Source organism: Pristis pectinata, chromosome 4 (genome assembly GCF_009764475.1).
Source record: "Pristis pectinata isolate sPriPec2 chromosome 4, sPriPec2.1.pri, whole genome shotgun sequence".
Lineage (NCBI taxonomy): Eukaryota > Metazoa > Chordata > Chondrichthyes > Rhinopristiformes > Pristidae > Pristis > Pristis pectinata.
The window spans coordinates 48,682,953-48,701,961 of record NC_067408.1 but is presented as its reverse complement, the minus strand read 5'-3'; the positions used below and the strand labels follow the sequence as shown (position 1 = coordinate 48,701,961).

The window sequence follows — 19,009 nt, the reverse complement described above, 5'->3', positions numbered from 1 at the left end:
GATTGGAAGGTGGGAAATGTAGCATATGGATGTATAGATCTCTTTGCCTGATATCCGTTGATGACAAAATTCATGAATTCATTATTATGGATTTCATAATAGGGCATTTAGAAAAACATAACCAGTTTAGATTGAATCAATGTGGTTGCATGAGAGAAAAACTGAGTTTGTCAAATTTATTAGAGTGTCTTGCAGGAAGGAAGATAAGGAAAACCAATGGATAGCGCATATTTAGATTTTCAAAGGGTATTTGATTAGGTGTTGCACAAAGGGTTGTTATTCAAGATAGGGCTCATGGGAGTGGGTGTTTGATGAAAAATCTGTCAATGGACAAAAAGCAGATAGCAGAAATAATACAGTCATTTTCAGTTTGGCAGGCTGTAACTAGTATGTTGCTTCAAGGGTCAGTGTCTGAATCCAACTATTTACAAGCTGCATTAATGGCAGATGAAGAAACCATTGTAACTGCTGATACAAAGGTGGAAAAATAAGCTGTAAGAAGAATGCAATGTGGTTACAAAGGAATTTAGTAACAGAGCAAGCAGATGGCGATTGTGGACACTTACTGGGAGGAAAAGGAAGTTTTTTTAGTGGGGGCAACAATTAAATGTTGGGGTTCAAAGAGATTTGGTTTCTTTGTACATGAACCTCAGAAAGTTACAATAAAGGTACATCAACCAATTAAGAAGACAAATGCATTTTGGCCTTTATTGCAAAGATGATTGAGCATAGGAGTAAGAAGCCTTGCATTCAATGTTCTTACATTGATATAAAGTCTTTCACAACTTCAGGATATTCCACATCCCACGTAGTCACTGTTGTAATGTAGGAAATACAGCAGTCATTTTGAGTGAAGTATCCATAAATTGCAATGCATGAATAACCAGGTAATCTGTTACAGTGATATTAACCAAGAAACAAATATTGGTCAAGTCACCTGGCATCTCACCTGCTCTTTTCGAATAGGGCTGTGGATCTGCTATGTTTACCTTAGATGGCTGACCTTAGTTTATGGTCTTACCCAAAACCTGGCACCCCCAACAGTGTAGCACTGTATATCTCCACAGCACCACAGTGGGGTATCAACAAGACTTTTGTGATGGTCTCTGTTGTAGGTCCTGAAACCACACACATCTAGGTAAATGCAACAGTGATACCCAGTGAGCTTAGCTGACATAGCTAAATATTAGCCAGAACATTACTGCTCTGAACTATGCCCAGGGCATTTTTTACAATCATAGAGTGAATGGATTTAAACTTTGTGATGGATCATAAAGTAGCTTGGTTTAAGCTGGCATCTGAAGAGAGGCAATACAGCAGTTGCTCAGTACAGAAGTGTAGCTTTGATAGTGCCAATGAAATGGGACTCAACCTATAAACCTCCTGAGTGCAATCAACTGAACCACAGCCAACATGACAAGATCAGGTACTGTTACTCACTGAGTCACTGGTGATCTTTGTGAGATAGTGGTATCATCAAGAGTGAGAGAGTAAATAATGAACTCAGATGCAGAAAACTGAAGCTAAAAGACACAGGCCACTTCAAACACTAAACCTTTGTTCTAGGGCAGTCCTCACTGTAAAAAAAGAAAATGGGAAAGGGAAGGGCAAAATAGATTTAAATATCTCTTTCCTGTGTTGTTTCAGAGTATTATATAAGCACATGGCACTCAAGGGAGAATGCTACCTCCACAGCCAGCTGTAATAATATCAGTCATAATTCTGGCTTCAGTGCAATGGGAACAAGTAGCTGGAACATCTGCAATGTAAAGGGGATGGGCAGAAGCAGCTGAGAAACTCCCAGTTACAGGAAGAGCTTATTGCATTGTGGAAGTCAATGTATCATAGGACAAACAGACAACCTTATAATCAGTGACAATGTAGAAATATCTTTTAAAAGTTCCTGCAAACCTGAAATACAGAGAACATTGAATGAAGGGCTGTCTGAAAAGTTAACCCTTTGTTATTGCATCACTTACTGGAAATAAACAAAAGATTAATGCTCTAATCCGAACACATCAGCTGGGGCCACAATAAGTTGGATGATTTAGTGTGATGAGAACATCAGCTGTAACATGAGCTCCAACATTATGTGCTCCTGGTAGTGGGGTGTGGGTTGGAGGAGGAATTCTGCTGCAGTTCAGTTTCCCGGGACAGTTGGTGGGATGCATTTTGGGGAGCAATCAAGAACTTCTGGTTTACACCCTGCATAACCAGGCCAACCAAATTGTGCTGTCACAGGAGAAGATATTATATTGCACAGAATAGGGGCCTATTAGCACTCACTTAAATTCAGCAAGACCTACATCAGCAGTGCAGAGCCAGCACTGTAGGAAGCAAGTGAGGGTTAATGCCAAAAGGACCACATGGCACAAATAAAAAGAAAGAGGGCTGAATAGTAATCCATACAAAGACAAATTGACTCAATTTTTTTCAGACCAATCTCGACTTCTGGCTCCAGCTCAACTCAACTCAGCTAAAGAACTAGGCGGAAGCTCAACAGCCAAAGACTGGGGAAAGAGACAAGCCGGTGCTCTTGCAACTAATCATTATCCAGCAATCTATTAGTGTGTACCCTGTGCTGAAAAGTATCTGTGCCATGTGTTTAAGAATCAGAAGCTATTGGAAATGACTATTGAACAAATACCCTGAACTGACTTACAGGGTGGAATCTACTTAGAATGTTCGGTTAGCTTATGCATGGAATAGCAAATGCTTGAGCGAGTTACAAAATGGAATCTAATCTTAGGGAATTCTGCATTGCAAGGGCGACTACACTTCTAAAAGTGCAGTCACCCTTGGTTGTTGAGCTAACTGGAGCTTCTGAGTAGTTCTTTAACTGAATTGAGTTGAGATGGAGCCAGAGGTCGAGATTGGTCTGAAGAAAATGGAAATAATTTGTCTGTAATTTGGGATATCTTGAGGTTGTGATAAGTACAACATATACTAGAGGGCATGCATTTAAGGTGAGAAGGGGTAAGTTCAAAGGAGATGTGCGAGGCAAGGTTCTTACACAGAGAGTGGTGGGTGCCTGGAATTAGCTGCCAGGGGTGGTGGTGGGAGGCAAATACGATAGAAGCGTTCAAGAGTCTCATAGAAAGGCACATGAATGTGCAGAGAATGGAGGGATATGGACATTGTGTAGGCAGACCGGATTAGTTTATTTAGGCATTTAATTACTATTTTAATTAGTTCAGCACAACATCGTGGACCAAAGGGCCTGTTTCTGTGCTGTACTGTTCTATGTTCTATAAATGGAAGTCTTTCTATTTTAAATTATCTCAATGGATCGAGTTACAAATATAATCTAAATGAGGTTCAGCCGGCCTTACAAATTTAAACAGTTTGGCAAAATATGGAGATGAATTAGATCATAGAATGGTTACCAATCTGGCTACAAAACAAGAAGTGGAGAATAAAGGTTAAAAGTAGTTTCTTTAATTCAGTTTACAGGATGTGACCTTTCCTGTCAAAACTAGCAGATATTGCTCAATCCTACTAGTGGTGGTGAGCTGCCTTTTGACTCACTGTAATGCTTCTATTAAAAGTTAACCCTGCAGAAGTTGGAGAGGGAGTTCCAAGACTTAGATCCAGCAATGACTAATAGAAAAGCATTATCTTTCCAAGTCAGGTTGATGTTTGTTGGAAGGGAATCTGCAAATGGGTGCTACCCCCATGCTCCTGACTACACTTGCAGTAAGGTTGCTGTTGAAGAAATTTTGACAAGTCACCAATTAGTTGATGGTGCACACTCCAGCCAAAATAAGCCAGAGTGAGGATGGACTCCTTTATTAGCTAAGTGGGGTGGGGGAAATGCGAGTTCCAAGGAGGCTCCAATTTAATTTATTCAACTTATGCCAATGGGCAAGTGCATTGCAGATGTAGTTTAAATGTGAGGTTACCCACTTTGGTTCTAAAAACTGAAAGACAGACGACCATCTGAATGACAGTAGTTTGGGTAAAGGGAAGGAAACTTTAGAATGTGGAATACAGAAATGGCTGAGGCATTACACAAATATTTTCCATTTATCTTCACTAAAATGTAACATAAATGAAGGTAAACCAAGGGGCTAATGACTGTAGGAACTTAAAGTCACTAATTTTAAAGAAAAAGTATTGGAGAAATTCAGGAAACTAAGACTTGACATATCCCCTGCACCTGATAGTTGGCACCCCAGCTTCAAAAAGAGTTTGCAGCATGGATAGCCTTTACATTGGTAATTAGGGCTACTGAGCAATTTAAAACAATAACCATGAATCAATTTTACTGCATTTTTAAAATATTGCAGAATGCCAACCTTTTTGTACAGTCCAAGAAAACCACTTTGCTGTTTAATTGTAACTGATTCAATGAAAAATGCTGCAGTTTAGCAATTTGAGATATAATTCAATATTCTCATGTTCCAATGCTCTGTGGGCTTGCCCCATCTGTGTAACCTCCTCAGACTTCGGCATTCCTCCAATTCTGGATTCTTGTGCATTCACAATTTCCTTTGCCTCACTATTGGTCTGACTACTGTCTACTAGCCAGGTTATAGTAATTAACGAGATGATGGAACTTTAATGGATGAAACAATGCAAGGAGAGAAGACCTTGTGGAGGGGAGTGAGTAACCAACTAAGACAGACTGCAACCACTCTGGGTTTGACCTTTCTTTGGTCTCCAATCACTCTGCATACAGATGACCATGCCTCACTGAAATGAACTGGTCTGTTTCAGAGAGGGAGGGTAATAGAAATTTCCATCAGTCGGGTACTGCAACCTTCTCTCTCTCCCTCTCCACTGATTATGTAGTAACGTGTTGGAGAAAAACACCGCCTATGCAGTCACTGCACTTTGGAGAGCAGCTGGGCTATCATTCTGGTGCCTTGAGGTAGGGACTGTGGTGCTTGAAGTCTGACATCATATCTTTATTAGTCACATGCCACTTGAGAGCCCATAAGTAAATCAACGGAACAAAAATGAAGACCATCATCCTCGACCTCGAGGGATAGCCACGATGACATCAAAACACACAGTGAAATACATCTTTTTGCATAGTGTTCTGGGGGCAGCCCGCAAGTGTCGCCATGCTTCCGGCGCCAACATAGCATGCCCACAACTTCCTAACCCGTACGTCTTTGGAATGTGGGAGGAAACTGGAGCACCTGAGGATGGTTGTGTCGGTTTTGGTTTGAGCTGGCTGGGGAGGGTGGGGGGGGGGGGGGGGTGTAGTCTGTGCTTTGGCATCATGATGAAGAAGTGGAGGGCTTGGAGGTGCAAGACAAACAGCCACCTCTGGTCCAGGGTGTGTGACAAGTGTGTTCATTCATGCAACAATTTTTGGACCAAAGGCAGTTCAGTCTTTTTGCTCTTAGTGTGCAAAATTAACATGCTAAATAATTAATGGACTAATTTGCAATTGTGTTAATGGTGATTAATTGACAGCCTGGTTTTAGAGTGGAATTTTGCATTCAGGGAGGCCTTGGTTAAACTGACTGTTGGAGTTTGGACCCAGGGAGAACCTTTTTAATGTAGCAAAGTTCCACAGCATGTAAGGTTAATCATTTTCAATAATCCTTTCATAACAATTGCCACCATTAAAAAAGATATATTGGGGCTACAGAGGTTAATGTGCCATTAATGCTTTAGATAAGGAAAATGACGGGAAAGAAACTTGCTCCAAGGATACAAGATGGAGTGATATGTGCAAATCTTTAAAATTTATTTTAAGTATATTATTTTTTACATTAGCTAACAGGACTAATATGTTAGAAAAATTAGCACAATTTCTCAAGTTAGTTGTGCCAATTAGTGGCAGCCTCACTAATGATCTTCCAAAATTCTTAAGATTTTGGTAATTTCTCAGAAAAGTAGCAAATGTAGCCACTATTTAAGGAGGCAAAAGAAAAGGGAAATATAGACTACTGTAGCCTTACAACCATTGTCAGCAAAATGTTGGAATCAACAGCATTGTGGGTGGGAGTGTCCTACCAAGAAGGACTACACTGGTCCACAGTCAGTTTGTCCCCAGCTTCCAATGGGCATTAGATGTCCTTGCCAATGCTATCCACATCCCATTAATGAATAAAGTCTGCTTCTTGCAGTATATACTTAGTAATTGCAAGCTCACAAAGTCATTCCAATCACACTCTTAAATAATAACTTGTACAATACCCAAATATTCCATTTCTCTTTACCCATCAGGACTCTCAGAGACATAAATTTATATTTGAATGGTTAGCCTCAGCTCTCAGAAATATAAAGATGTCCCTGCACTAGGACAATTGTAACTAGTCCTAGAAGGAAGAGGAGAGAAATAACCACACTCTACCTACAGTACACACTCAGGGAAGGTTGTACTACTGTCCAGTGACTCCTGAAATAAATATTTGGTGAACAAGCTTAACTCAAGGTTGGCTTAAGTGTCCACAGGTGTCGAATTGTTCAGCTACACTCGGGTCAAAGCTTTTTCAACAAGACACCTCATTTCCACAACAACGCAAATACAGTCATACATCATTGGGAGAGGGAAGGTGCTGTGTGAATCTAATACATTGCCTAGCTTTGTAGATTACATCAAATACAAATGGAACCATGATGTCCAAAGTCAACTTTCAGACTGTTCCAGATTTTAGTAAACAAACCAATTATTGCAAAGTGGCTTCAGCTGGGAAGTTATTTTCAAAGACACTTATTAAAAGGCTTTTTTTTGTGTGGTTTCTCTTGGATACAGGGTTACATTAAATCTGTTGACCCTTTTATTACATTCCCACAAAGATCTCAGCAAACTAAAGTGTGTTTTAAGTGTACTGATTTCAGGTGGCCAATGCAAATTGAGTAAATATCAGACAAATCCTTTAAGTTTTACTGTTTAATTCCTGTAGATCAGCCTCCTCGTTAACACTTGCACCTATCGATTAGTGTGTCAGGAGAATACTTAAGGAATGCTAAAATGAGGCCCAGCATGGCCAGATTAATCTCTGAGTGAGCTGGGAGGTGAATGGTAGGTGGTTTGGTGCTTTCCCCTTTTCCCCTTCAAGGCTGGGAGGGGATGCAGCCCTGGCTAATACTTATGTGCAAGTCTCAGCAAGGAATGACTGCAAAATGTACAATCTCCAAGGCTGGACAGGTCCTTACCCAACAGCTTCAATCACGGAATCAGGTCAATCCCAATGTGCACGATGAGTGGCGCTGAGGCAAATTGTATTGTTCCTACCACTATCTGACTGACTCAAACTCAGAAATGAACATGGCCCAGTTTCCTTGCTGGTTTTCCACAAGGCTGCTTAATAGGTTCAATCCCCAAGTCAAATTTAAAACACACACACTCAAACTATTCAAAAAGTTTCTTTTTTTTATTTAAGGTCATGAATAAAGAGCAGTGGTCGTTATATTATCACAATCTTTGATTAAATTTATTAGAAATGCTGGGAGTTTTTCCCAAAAGGACACAGAAAATCGGCAGGAAATTGTGAATCTTTGATCGTAATTCATAAATTTGGTGCAAGGGCTAAAGTACAACAAAATATAGAGTCTCTTCAAGTACAGTCTACACAAAGTAACAAAAACAGACACCTTACAGTCACTACCCACTCTGCAAATCATCAGTAAACTAAATTGGCCTCACTTGACTGACTTCCACTTCTCTCTTCATCACCACCAATCCGCCCAATCCTTTGCCCAGTTGTAAAATCAAGGCTGTATTACACAGCGACTTCAAACTTGGATTTTACCTCAGCCAAGAACACTGAGGAAAATTACAACTCCCACCACTGTAGCTTCCCTCATAAATAGGGAGCACTTAGTCCCAAGTCCAAAAACACCCAACCTTTTGAATACAGTGCACTGCTTTACATTTTGCTTTATCTCCAAGCCAGTGGGATAGGGGGTAAAAGAGAGACAAAGGGAAAAGAGAGAGAATCTAACTAAGCCATTAATCATAGCTTTATTGAAATAATGTGAAGCTGAAAATAGGAGTCAATCTCAGGACCCTTTAAAACTGGAATATTGTTTATGAACTTCAAGGGCCCTTTGCTTCTGCTCATCAATTCCTCCTCTGACTCATTTGCTTCTGAAGGCACCATTTGGTTATCGCCCCAACTGTCCCACAGAGTTTATTGCAGATGCACTGGAAGTATGCAGGCTTTAGCATGTGGAGTGGGGTGAAGTCTACACAGTTCATTATCTGAAGAGACTCAGGTGGCAGCAGGTGAGCAAGAGGAATGGCACAACTTCTCCACCAAGACCTAAACCTCGCTGACCTGAGTAAGGAAGGTTACAGGTCTCAGCCATGTGACACCCCCCTCCGCACCCGCACCCCCCCCCAACCAAAGAACTGTCCAATCAAGTAGTGTAATGATGGAATCTGGTGGGGAATACGGTCTATGTGAACTTTGTATTTTGTACTCATGGGTTTGCATTTTAAGGCGTAATTCGTGGGGTTCAAAGGTCCTGTATTACTTTAACTAAGTCATTCAGTTTTCCTCAATCATGTCCAAATCTAAATCCTCACAGGTGCGATGGAACGGGAAGGCCTCTGTGCTACCACAATTCTTAGCATCCTCCTCTTCCTCACTTTCACTGAGTGTTTCAATCCGGCAGCTTCTCGTTGGGCAGCTATGCGACAAGTCTGCCCTGAAGCCTGCAGTGTCCAAGATAGAGATGGGTGACTGGCCCTCTGGGGGTTTCTTTTCCTCCATTTCTTGGCAAGCGGGACTGCTCATGTTTCTCCTCTGCAACAAGAAAAGAGTACGTTTACAGGGTATCATTACATCAACCCCTGCAAATTATGCAACAATGCAGTACACCGCGTCAATATTTGATGTAAACAGTAGTTGAAAGTTTATCTGCTTCACAAGAATGGGAAAGAGCCCACAATGATCATAAATATTGTGGCAGAAAGAGAGTATATCCCAGACAACAGCCAGCATTCACTCTGGACTTCTCTCTTCATGGCCACTTCTACCTTCTGCTCCAAGATTTCTACTGGTCACTTCCAAGGATGGAGAAATTCCTACTGGGGTGTTTCATAGACACTGCAGTCAGCTCAGCTAAACCACCTGCGTTTTCATTCAATATCAACACATGCAGTTGGAGGATGACTGAATTATCAGAAGGAACACTGACTGCTTCTCATTTCCTGAATGAGTACCTTCACTATGAGTACCCTATTGAAATTAGTGAACTCACCATTGACCAAAGACTGAATTTATGACCTTCCTGGCCTGTGTGTCTTCTCACACCTCTACAAACTGTCAGAATGACATCAATAAACTGCTTTGCAGTTATACAAAGAATGGACAAAGAATTCCGGTCAGACGTCGGCTCTGCTGGGATTCTGTACAATGCATTAATTCCATACTAACCCTTTTATTATAACAGTAAAATAAGCAGTGCTAAAGGAGGGGTTTATTCTTGTAAGTGCAGTGCTTATACGGGGATGAGTGGGGAAATGAAACACATGTAGATTACAAGTAGATGAAGCTATCCACTTCCACATTATGTTGAAGAGATCCTCCCCTCTCTTCCACCTCCCTACATCACACACAAAGCTAACTTTCCCTTTAGAATTAAACACGACCTGAAAATTTTGATGTTTGAACCGTTAAAAGATGGTATCACGCTGGTCCTCTTCTTTTTATCTGATTAGAATGGAGATGAATCAGAATATATCTTCAGAGGTGGAAATCTCTGGTGAGAGGCAATAACATACCGGCGTAATGTTCAATCCCTACCAATAGGTGGTACTACAGAATAATAATCACTGCACACTCTCACACAACAGTGAGGGCTGACAGATGCCCTTTGAAGGTGGGATAGGAAACAGGCAGTGATAATGGGAGCAAGGACAAACCTGAGGAGATTGGGGATGGAGGGAGGAGGGAAAAGGAGGATTCCCCCCCGCCCCAAATAAAAAGCTATTTTAAATCTTTTCCACATACGGAGACAATTTGATAGGAATATTATGTTAACTGCATGGGATTATGTTTAAATCATTAACCACCTCAACAACCACTGTTGTCAAGCTATTTGACCAGGGTGAAAACACAGCAATCTAATCCAATTATTTTAGCTATCATCCCCTAAGAATAACTTGCATTTATATAGCTCCTTATTGAATGTCTCAGTGGTTCAGTGTACATGAAATAATTCCTAAAATGCAGAGATTCATGTAAATGGGGTATGGGTGTTGACCTTCACCCTCCCCACACCCCATGTGTTGGGGATGATGGTGGAATGGCAAATATTTAACAACCCATTAGCCAATTGAACAAAGACAAAGAAATGGACCAGTAACTATATTTTCAAATTATTTAATTGGTTATAAAGTGCTTTGAGCCAGAGTTTAATGCAAGGCAGTATATGAATTCAAGGCAGTATATGAGTGCAAGTCATTCCTTCAGTGACTTTCCTGATCGATCTGTGGGGTACAGCTTCTCTGTGCAGGAATCTGGACAGCATTTGTAGGGGGCAGGGATCTGCCCCCCACCCCCCACCCCCCTCCAAAGAAAATGAAATGGACAGGTTTTTTTGTGAAAGGGAAAGGAGGATACCACTTTTTACCATAAGTGAGGAAATTTAGGAAGTGATGAGAAAGCAAAGGGTATTTCAGAGTCTGCAGATAATTGCCAAAGATGATAAACCCTGTGACACCATCCATCTCCAGGTCTCTAACCCTTTGCTAGGCCCAAAAATGCATTAATGATCACAGACCCACCCAAGTATGTCTGCGGAATTACACAAAGATCATATTTTGCCTGGTCCTTCTCCTCCCCTCGGGATCCTTCAGTGAGGTAACCCTTTTGTCCCCTCGCAGTTTTTCTTTAAACCAGCAATCATCAAAAGTGGGTTTAAGTGAACTTTATTGCAAATAAAACAAACGCATCTGGATCAGGAGAACTAGACGAGTGGGAAAAACCCCATCAATTTTCCAGTAAGATAAAAAGCAAGGAAGTTATATATCTGCATTCATTAGCAAGGACACTGACATAGTGCAAGTGGCATTTCCAATAAATTATACAACCAGCTTCTTCACATCCCTCAATAAAGAGGAGCCCCTGAATCCTTTTTTAAAAAAAAAGAACACCAATCATTTGATTGTTTTGGGCTGTCCTTTCCCTGCTGCTAAGAAACCATTTATCAGCACACTCCAATTAAACTACCAACAGGGAGAGCAGAGAACAGCTTTGAAACCTGGAGTCATTGCGAGACTAAGTGTGGGAACATCTCAGAGTTTCAATGCTGATGGACAAAAGGATTCAAGGAGTTTCCTGTATTTTTGCAGTGGGAGGCTGATCCTGGTCCATTGGCTTAGGGAAACAAAGCCAGCTGTTTAAAGGCTGTTGTGTGCTTTGGAATATTTAGTTCATGGGCATGCGGCTTAGGTTTAAAATGTGCTGGACATGAGGATTCTGGCAGAACAAGCAGCCCTATTTGTGTACAAATATCACTGCATGGGTTGAGCAAAATTCAACTGCCCTCGCTTCACTTCCAGAACTCAGACTGTTCCTTTTCTGTAGCTTTTGTTGAAGGAGGTTTCAATTTTAGCCCAAGTTTTTTTTTCAAAACTATAGACAATACAATGTATTAAGAAAATGCAAACACTCCAGTTATTTTCTGGCAACCTTCATGAATTGAAACTCAAAAACATTACCACGGGGTTGCAATTAAAGTATGTTTGAGTAACACCAATCTTGAGTAGCTATTATAAAATGACTGCCTGTGAATTTTAAAAGTCTTTGAAACTCCATTTGATAAATAAGTAGCCTTTTTCATACAGGCTGTTTATATCGGCTGAGACACACTGGTTCAGCTGAGGTCTCCACCCCTATCAAATGTTCACCAACAACCAGCTGTATTTAAAATAGCTCTTTAACATAGAGAAACATTTCAGATTTACCCAGTTCACCTAAATACACGAAAGCACCCCAGGAAGATGTTGTAAATACAAGAAATTTGGGATGCCATAAAACATACTAACCAATGTGTGGGTAAACAAGGGAACATTGACCCACCGGATTAGCTGACAAAAGGAATGGGAGTAGGCAGGGGAAAGTACTTGAGTAACAGGGTTGTAATGTTGCTAAAAGTAGTTCCCAGATGGCTGGCGTACAGATCTTAGACAGGGCAGCACTGGAATGCTGCAAGGAAGGGGATATCAAGGCACCATTTTTGATTGTTACTGTGCTATTTGAGAGCTGGAAGCAGTGAACACATGGACCCAAATTCCAGGACAGACCAGTGCCTACAGTTGGGGAGCAGCATGCAATCGACCACGTCAGATTCTAGATAGTCAATTCCTGACAAAATGACCCAATGTCACAATGCTATATTTCAGGGTTAGGGCCCTGTAAAGGGTGGACTTGTTTTAATCTGACTGAGTTATTACAGCACTATGAGAACATGTTTCTTTAACCCAAACTTCTGTGTAAGACAAGATAACATTTTAACTGTTTCAGAGAATCTAAAGTACTTGACAGGGAAATAGATTGCCAAGGAGCCTGCCTTTAAATTTGGGCTCAGCACCAGCCATTATACACAGATTTTTAACTTGACCCAAGCTCATACTTCACAGAAATTATGCTAAAAGTATCCTATCCTTTAGACTGTGCTCCACCATTCCCAGTGGATTACTGGGAAACACAACCAAATAAATCTCACGTCCATCACCACTACTGACAAATACAAAATGACAAATTTTTTGACTTGCATTAGTGGATCAACACTGTGAAGTACATGCTCATTGGGTTCTCCAATGATGTCTATTACAGAATGGACAGACTCATACATAGAGTCATAGAGTGATATAGCACTGATACAGGCCCTTCGGCCCAACCAGTCCATGCTGACCACATTGTCCACCCTAGTCCCGATTTCCCACGATCAGCCCATATCCCACCAAGCCCCACCCTTCCATGTACCTGTCCAAGTGCTTCTTAAATGATACTATTGTAACTGCCTCAACCACTTCCTCTGGCAGCTCATTCCATTTACTCACCACCCTCTGCATGAAAACATTGCCCCTCAAGTCCTTTTTAAATCTTTCCTCTCTCACCCTAAATCTATGCCCCCTAGTTGTGGACTCCCCTACCCTGGGGAAAAGACTGTTACCATCGACCTTATCTATGCCTCTCATAATTTTAAATGCTTCTGTAAGGTCACCCCTCATTCTCCTCCATTCCAAGGAAAAAACATACAAGATATGCAGAGCTCAAACAAAGTATGAGCACTTCATTCAAAGGCTTGTTGCAGACTGTAGCAGACCTGACAGCAGTTAGTCAAATGACACAATCCATACAAGGCGTGACAGCCTTATATTAAAAATACAGCAAAGGAAAGCAAACCGATTTAGCATATCTGTAAGTTTAACAAGTCACTGGTTTCCACATTGTTATCACTACAGAGTGCTGGTGTTACTGGGGTTAAAATTATCCCAGATATTATTGGAGTATTATTATATCTAGAAATGGATGTCATCTCACCTCTACTTACATCAGAGATATCATTTTCAACAATTCACACTTGAGAAACACCTTTGATCTTATAAGCTTCTTTGCTATTCACTTTGGATCCTGTTCACTGGGGTTAAATGGTCAATGTAGATGTCAGTAACTTTCTCTCCAATTTTCACAGTTCCTAGGCTTGTATAGTTATACAATTTCCTCAATTTTTCATCTCCGACCTGGGTGAATCTCTTCTGCTTATGGCTTGTGTCATGATGCTTCCCGTTTTATTCCCATGCACCTTTTCCCTTTACAACCTGGGTTGAGTGTTTTATTCATTGACCTTTCATCAGGAGTAAATCCAGTGCTGGAGAGGCTTCAGGGAAATACTGCAACTCAATGTTTCGTGGTTATGTTCAATAATCCATTTTTTCAATGCCTCCTTTAATGTGCAAACTGACTTTTCTGTGCTTAGTTTGGATGCTCTGTGCTCAATTTCACAGAAATATTGAGACAGGACAATGGCCAACCTCTGCATCCTCACAGGCAACTTCAGTTTGGATGCTCTGTGCTCAATTTCACAGAAATATTGAGACAGGACAATGGCCAACCTCTGCATCCTCACAGGCAACTTCATGGGAATAACAGACTTCAAACCTAGAATGGTCAACAGAGGCTTGTGACCAGTGCTGAGTGTGAATGGTCTTCACAGCAAGAGTTGGTTACTCCAGATATGATCTCCAATATCTTCTTCTCCATTTGTACCTACTCTTTTTCACTTCAGGTGGACAATGTGTAAAGCAACACACTTTTCATGACCATGGTCCTCATTGTGGCAAAACACTGTCACAATACCAGAGCTGGAAGCATCACAAGTTTTAACACCTCAGCTGGAACTGTAATGCACTGAAAAATGACCCATAGATGATCTTTTTCTTACAAAGATCATGAGCTTTTAGCTGATCTTTACTTCAATCCCATGGCTCATCTTTCTTTAATAGCTGGTCACCACCGTGGCAAGGTCTTGTAGAAGTCGGTGTTGGATTAAATCCTTGAAATGACTGGAGCTCAATAACATTTCAAGGTTTTCCAATTCTAAGAATAATTTTTTTAAAAAATGGGATGCAGCCCATTCTACTCTCAGACATAAATAGATTATTTCTTGTGACCATTGTAATTAGAAAGTCATCCTGATTGCACAAACAATGCTGGATCCCTTGCAGGGTCTTATCCATTGCTGTGTGCATTATTTTGGGTGACAATTTTATCCCAAATGATACACGAGTACAATATAGTGTGGGTGTTAATTGTTGAGGAGTGTTGACTTTCTTTATCAACATTAAGCTGGGCATCAACACAGGACACATCCAGCTTAGTGAAGGTTCTTGCTCCTGATAAGCTGGCATAGCAAATCTTGACATTTAGATAGTCTGTCATGTACTGCCCTTTTGAAGGCCATCAAGGGTGCAAAGTTTGTGTTTTATTTCAATAATGTTATTCACTTGAAATATAGTTTCATTCTTTTGATGGACAAATTAATGGGCCCCACAACTTGATGTAACCAAGGTTTCTGATATGTGAAAAATCAAAAAAAAAACCTGCAGATGCTGGAAATCGAAAATAAAAGCAGAAGATGCTGTAGATAATCAGCAGGTCAGGCTACATTTATGGGAGGAGGAAACAAAGTTGACATTTCAGGTTTTCTGGTTGACCGGAAACATTAACACTGTTTCTCTTCCCACAGATGTGGCCTGATCTACTGAGCGTTTCCAGTATTTTCTGTTTTTATGTAAGGTTTCTGATAGAACCATTCTAGGACTGCCCTGCTATTTTGTAATGTCTTCCTCTGCTAATCAGTAGGCTTGACCTTTTATTCACATTCACTGTTTTTTTGCCTTCCCTGCAATGTACTTTTACCATCAGCCCACTCCGAAACTTGTACAAGATATTGTTAAGGCCCAGAGAAAAACTTGGCACAAAACATAATCCTTAGAATGGTGACAGCCTTTAAACAACAGTTACTGTGCACAACCAATAATATACACCTCAAATACTTTACAGTGTTCCATTTCCATTAGTTTAGTGGAAGTGCCAAATAATAATTGAAATAAATACCTCTACTACAGCAGCAGACCAAGAGATATGACAATCAACACTAGTACTTCTTTAAATCATCACTCAAATACTGAAGAGTCACCAAGTTAATCTAGTGGCTCAGCAAAGTTATTCACTGAGCTGGAGGGCTGAGCTCCAATCTGTCTTGTTCCCTTCTGCTTGATGGGCAGAAGGATGCAAAAATTCACCCACCTGGCAGGCGGTGGGATTGCTTCAGCTGACCACCCAGCAGGCACAGAAGGTGCTGTATAACTCAGCACTCCAGCAGTAAGGAAGGATCACTGCTCCTGAATGTCACCCGGTGGTCACTGGTGGTAATGTATGCACCAGATGCGGACATTGTAGGGCTCAGATATGCTCCAATAACTTCTTGCTCACAATCCAAGGTGTGAAACATGAGCACATAGTTAGGACTGGAGATAAGTAGCTCCACTGACTCTTCACTAGGATACAATTCCAATGGGTTCAAAATAGGGGGAGAAAAAATGAATCTTCAAATATTATTGCTGTTATGTATGTTTGCTTTGTACACTCAAAGGCCATCAGGAGAAGGGGGAGGGCCAGAGAGAGACCAAAGGGGCAGGGGCTGGGGGGTAGGCAGAGAGAGCTGAGTAACAGGAAAGAAGGAGGGGCCGAGAGAGATGGTGGGGGGAGAGGGAAGGGGGTGGGGGGGGGGGGTGTGCAGAGAGACCGGAGAGGGGGACGAAAATAAGACAGAGAGTTAGTCCTGGAAATTGCACACATGGTCACCAGCTGATGGCAGCACCGGCCTCGAGTTCTGAACCACCACAAGGTTGGGTGTTTAGACAACTCTCGGCACCCAAACTAACCCAGGAAAAATGGCTAACACTGCAAAATTTTAGTCCACAATTAAAGATCCATAGCTCAGCATGAGTAATGCACTTTTCCCAGAGGGAACAGTTAAAATTAAGGACCGGTAGTGTCTCTGAAGACTTGATTGGAATTGTACTGGCTATAGACTGCAGCTGCAGCCAACTGCAGCAACACCACAAAAGTTGCTGTAATGAACAACCAGGAGTCAGTAACCAGATGCTTTGCTCTAGAGTTCTGCTGTGGTACAAACCCCGTGCAAGACAATAAGAATGAGACCTAGCAGCACAAAACATTCTGCTGCTGAGATTCTGACCCGAGCTGTGTAAAACCCTGTACACTTTTGCTGAGGACTGTCTGTATGGGGAGCGAGGCTGGTGGGAAGAGGAAGTGGTTGGTAGGAGAGGATAACTTTTGTAACAAAAGGCCTTCTTAACCACAGTGAGCTCAGATGTCACGTTTACTGATGAGCAGCAGTGAAACATGGCAATCCCACAATCCACCTGTGTCTCTGGTAAAGGTGTGCAAATGCACTTAATTCCACTCACTAACTTCGTAGTAAGAAAAGGCAATGAGTGAGTTCCAGTTCTGCAATTCAGAAGCAGCATTCTGATTCAGTCCTCTCCATTTTCTGTTGGTACTGACTAGGTCGATGACCTTTTAAGTCAATCTACCTATATTGCCACCCCATGTGGCACCTGAACTTCACCCTACTTCAATCAACCTAACAATGCCGCTGGCACCCTTATTTGTTTTAAAACAGTCACTGCCTTGACATTTTCAATAAAAAGAAACAGAGTACAGGTTACACTTGACAGGTATCAGAAGAGTTTTCTGACAAGGCCAATAAGTAGTACGATTAGATAAAATCTTTTAACAAATGGAAAAGCAAGAAATAGCAGGAGAATTTCAGTACCAAAGGGACTGCAGCATTCCAATGAAACACAACTCAAGCACAACCACTTTGGAGATTATTAGGACCTTGACTAATAGAAAGAGCTATTTTAAACCCTCTCTTCCAAGACCAGACAAAATCACATGAAGATATACTGTGACTTCTTACAGCTTGTCTGTCTTATCTCCAGGCCTATTCCCAATTCAGGAAGTCTTGTTTGAATAAATTAAACATATCTGCCACAATCTGGCTTTAAAACAATTACACTATATTCTGCATTCTGTTTTTCTTTTTACTACCTCAACGTACTTACGTATGGCATGATCTGTCTGGATGGCACGCAAAACAAAAACTTTTCACTGCATCTCGATGCACGTGACAATAATAAATGAATACATTAGACAACATGGTATCATCAAAAACAACTACATCTAACAGCCAAGAAACACAGAGAATTCTAGATCAGTTTCCTATCAGTGCAGATTGAGATGAGGAGTAAGGAAAACCAATTTTTTTCAGAATCCATCATTGAGAGTGCATGCATGGCACATGGATTGTCACTCATCTGTTCACATGATCAGACATTAAAGATTGGTATTGGTTTATTATTGTCACTTGTACAGAGGTACAGTGAAAAATTTGTCTTGCATACCGTTCGTACAGATCAATTCATTACACTGCATTGAGGTAGTAGAGGGTAAAAACAATAACAGAATACAGAGTAAAGTGTCACAACTACAGGGAAGTGCATTGCAGGTAGACAATAAGGTGCAGGGTCATAACAAGGTAGATTGTGAGGTCAAGAGTCCATCTTATCGTACTAGGGAACCTTCAATAGTCTTATCACAGTGGGATGGAAGTTGTCCTTGAGCTTGGTGGTATGTGCCCTCAGGCTCCTGTATCTTCTGCCTGATGGGAGAAGGGAGAACAGAGAATGACCCGGGTGGGTGGGGTCTTTGATTATGCTGGCTGCTTCACCAAGGCAGCAAGAGGTATAGACTGAGTCCATGGAGGGGAGGCTGGTTTCTGTGATGTGCTGGGCTGTGTCCACGACTCTCTGCAGTTTGTTGCCGTCCAGGGCAGAGCAGTTGCCATACCAAGCTGTGATGCATCCAGATAGGATGCTTTCTATGGTGCATCGATAAAAGTTGGTGAGTGTCAAAGGGAACATGCCAAATTTCTTTAACCTCCTGAGGAAGTAGAGGCGCTGGTGAGCTTTCTTGGCTGTGGCATCTACCCAGTTAGACCAGGACAGGCTATTGGTGATGTTCACTCCTAGGAACTTGAAGCTCTCAACCCTCTCGACCTCAGCACCACTGATGTAGACAGGTGCACGTACACTGCCCTCTTCCCTGAAGTCAATGACTAGCTCTTTTGTTTTGCTGACATTGAGGGAAAGGTTGTTGTCATGACACCATGTGACTAAGCTCTGATGTCCTTCCTCCGTCCACAACCCACTCCCATCAAACAATGAAACATTCAACGTGGTCCTGCATTCAGCAGAAGATTGCCATATATTACAACCAAACATCCAGTAGCCCTTACCAAAGAACTACACACCACACACATACACAGTTTGACTAGATTCTCTATAACATGCCCTCCCACGATTGCAGCAGTGAACAACACCCAGGTGCTAAATGGCATGGATCCCTCCTCTGCCACAGGCCAAGTTTCACTGATGGATTTTATAGTCCAATTTACTTCTCAGGTTAAATGGCACATTAAACCCACTCAGGACTAC

General features: G+C 41.5%; 1 protein-coding gene across 2 annotated transcripts in view; it reads right to left on the bottom strand.

The window, feature by feature from the left end:
* Window positions 1–7,346: 7,346 nt before the first annotated feature.
* LOC127569401 (protein FAM53A-like) overlaps window positions 7,347–19,009 on the bottom strand; it is a 109,481-nt gene continuing 97,818 nt past the window's right edge. For both annotated transcript variants that reach the window (XM_052014010.1, XM_052014011.1), the window contains one exon: window positions 7,347–8,714. In XM_052014010.1, the coding sequence (XP_051869970.1) occupies window positions 8,457–8,714 (258 nt within the window). In that variant the 3' untranslated portion in view covers window positions 7,347–8,456. The remainder of the gene's footprint in view (window positions 8,715–19,009) is intronic.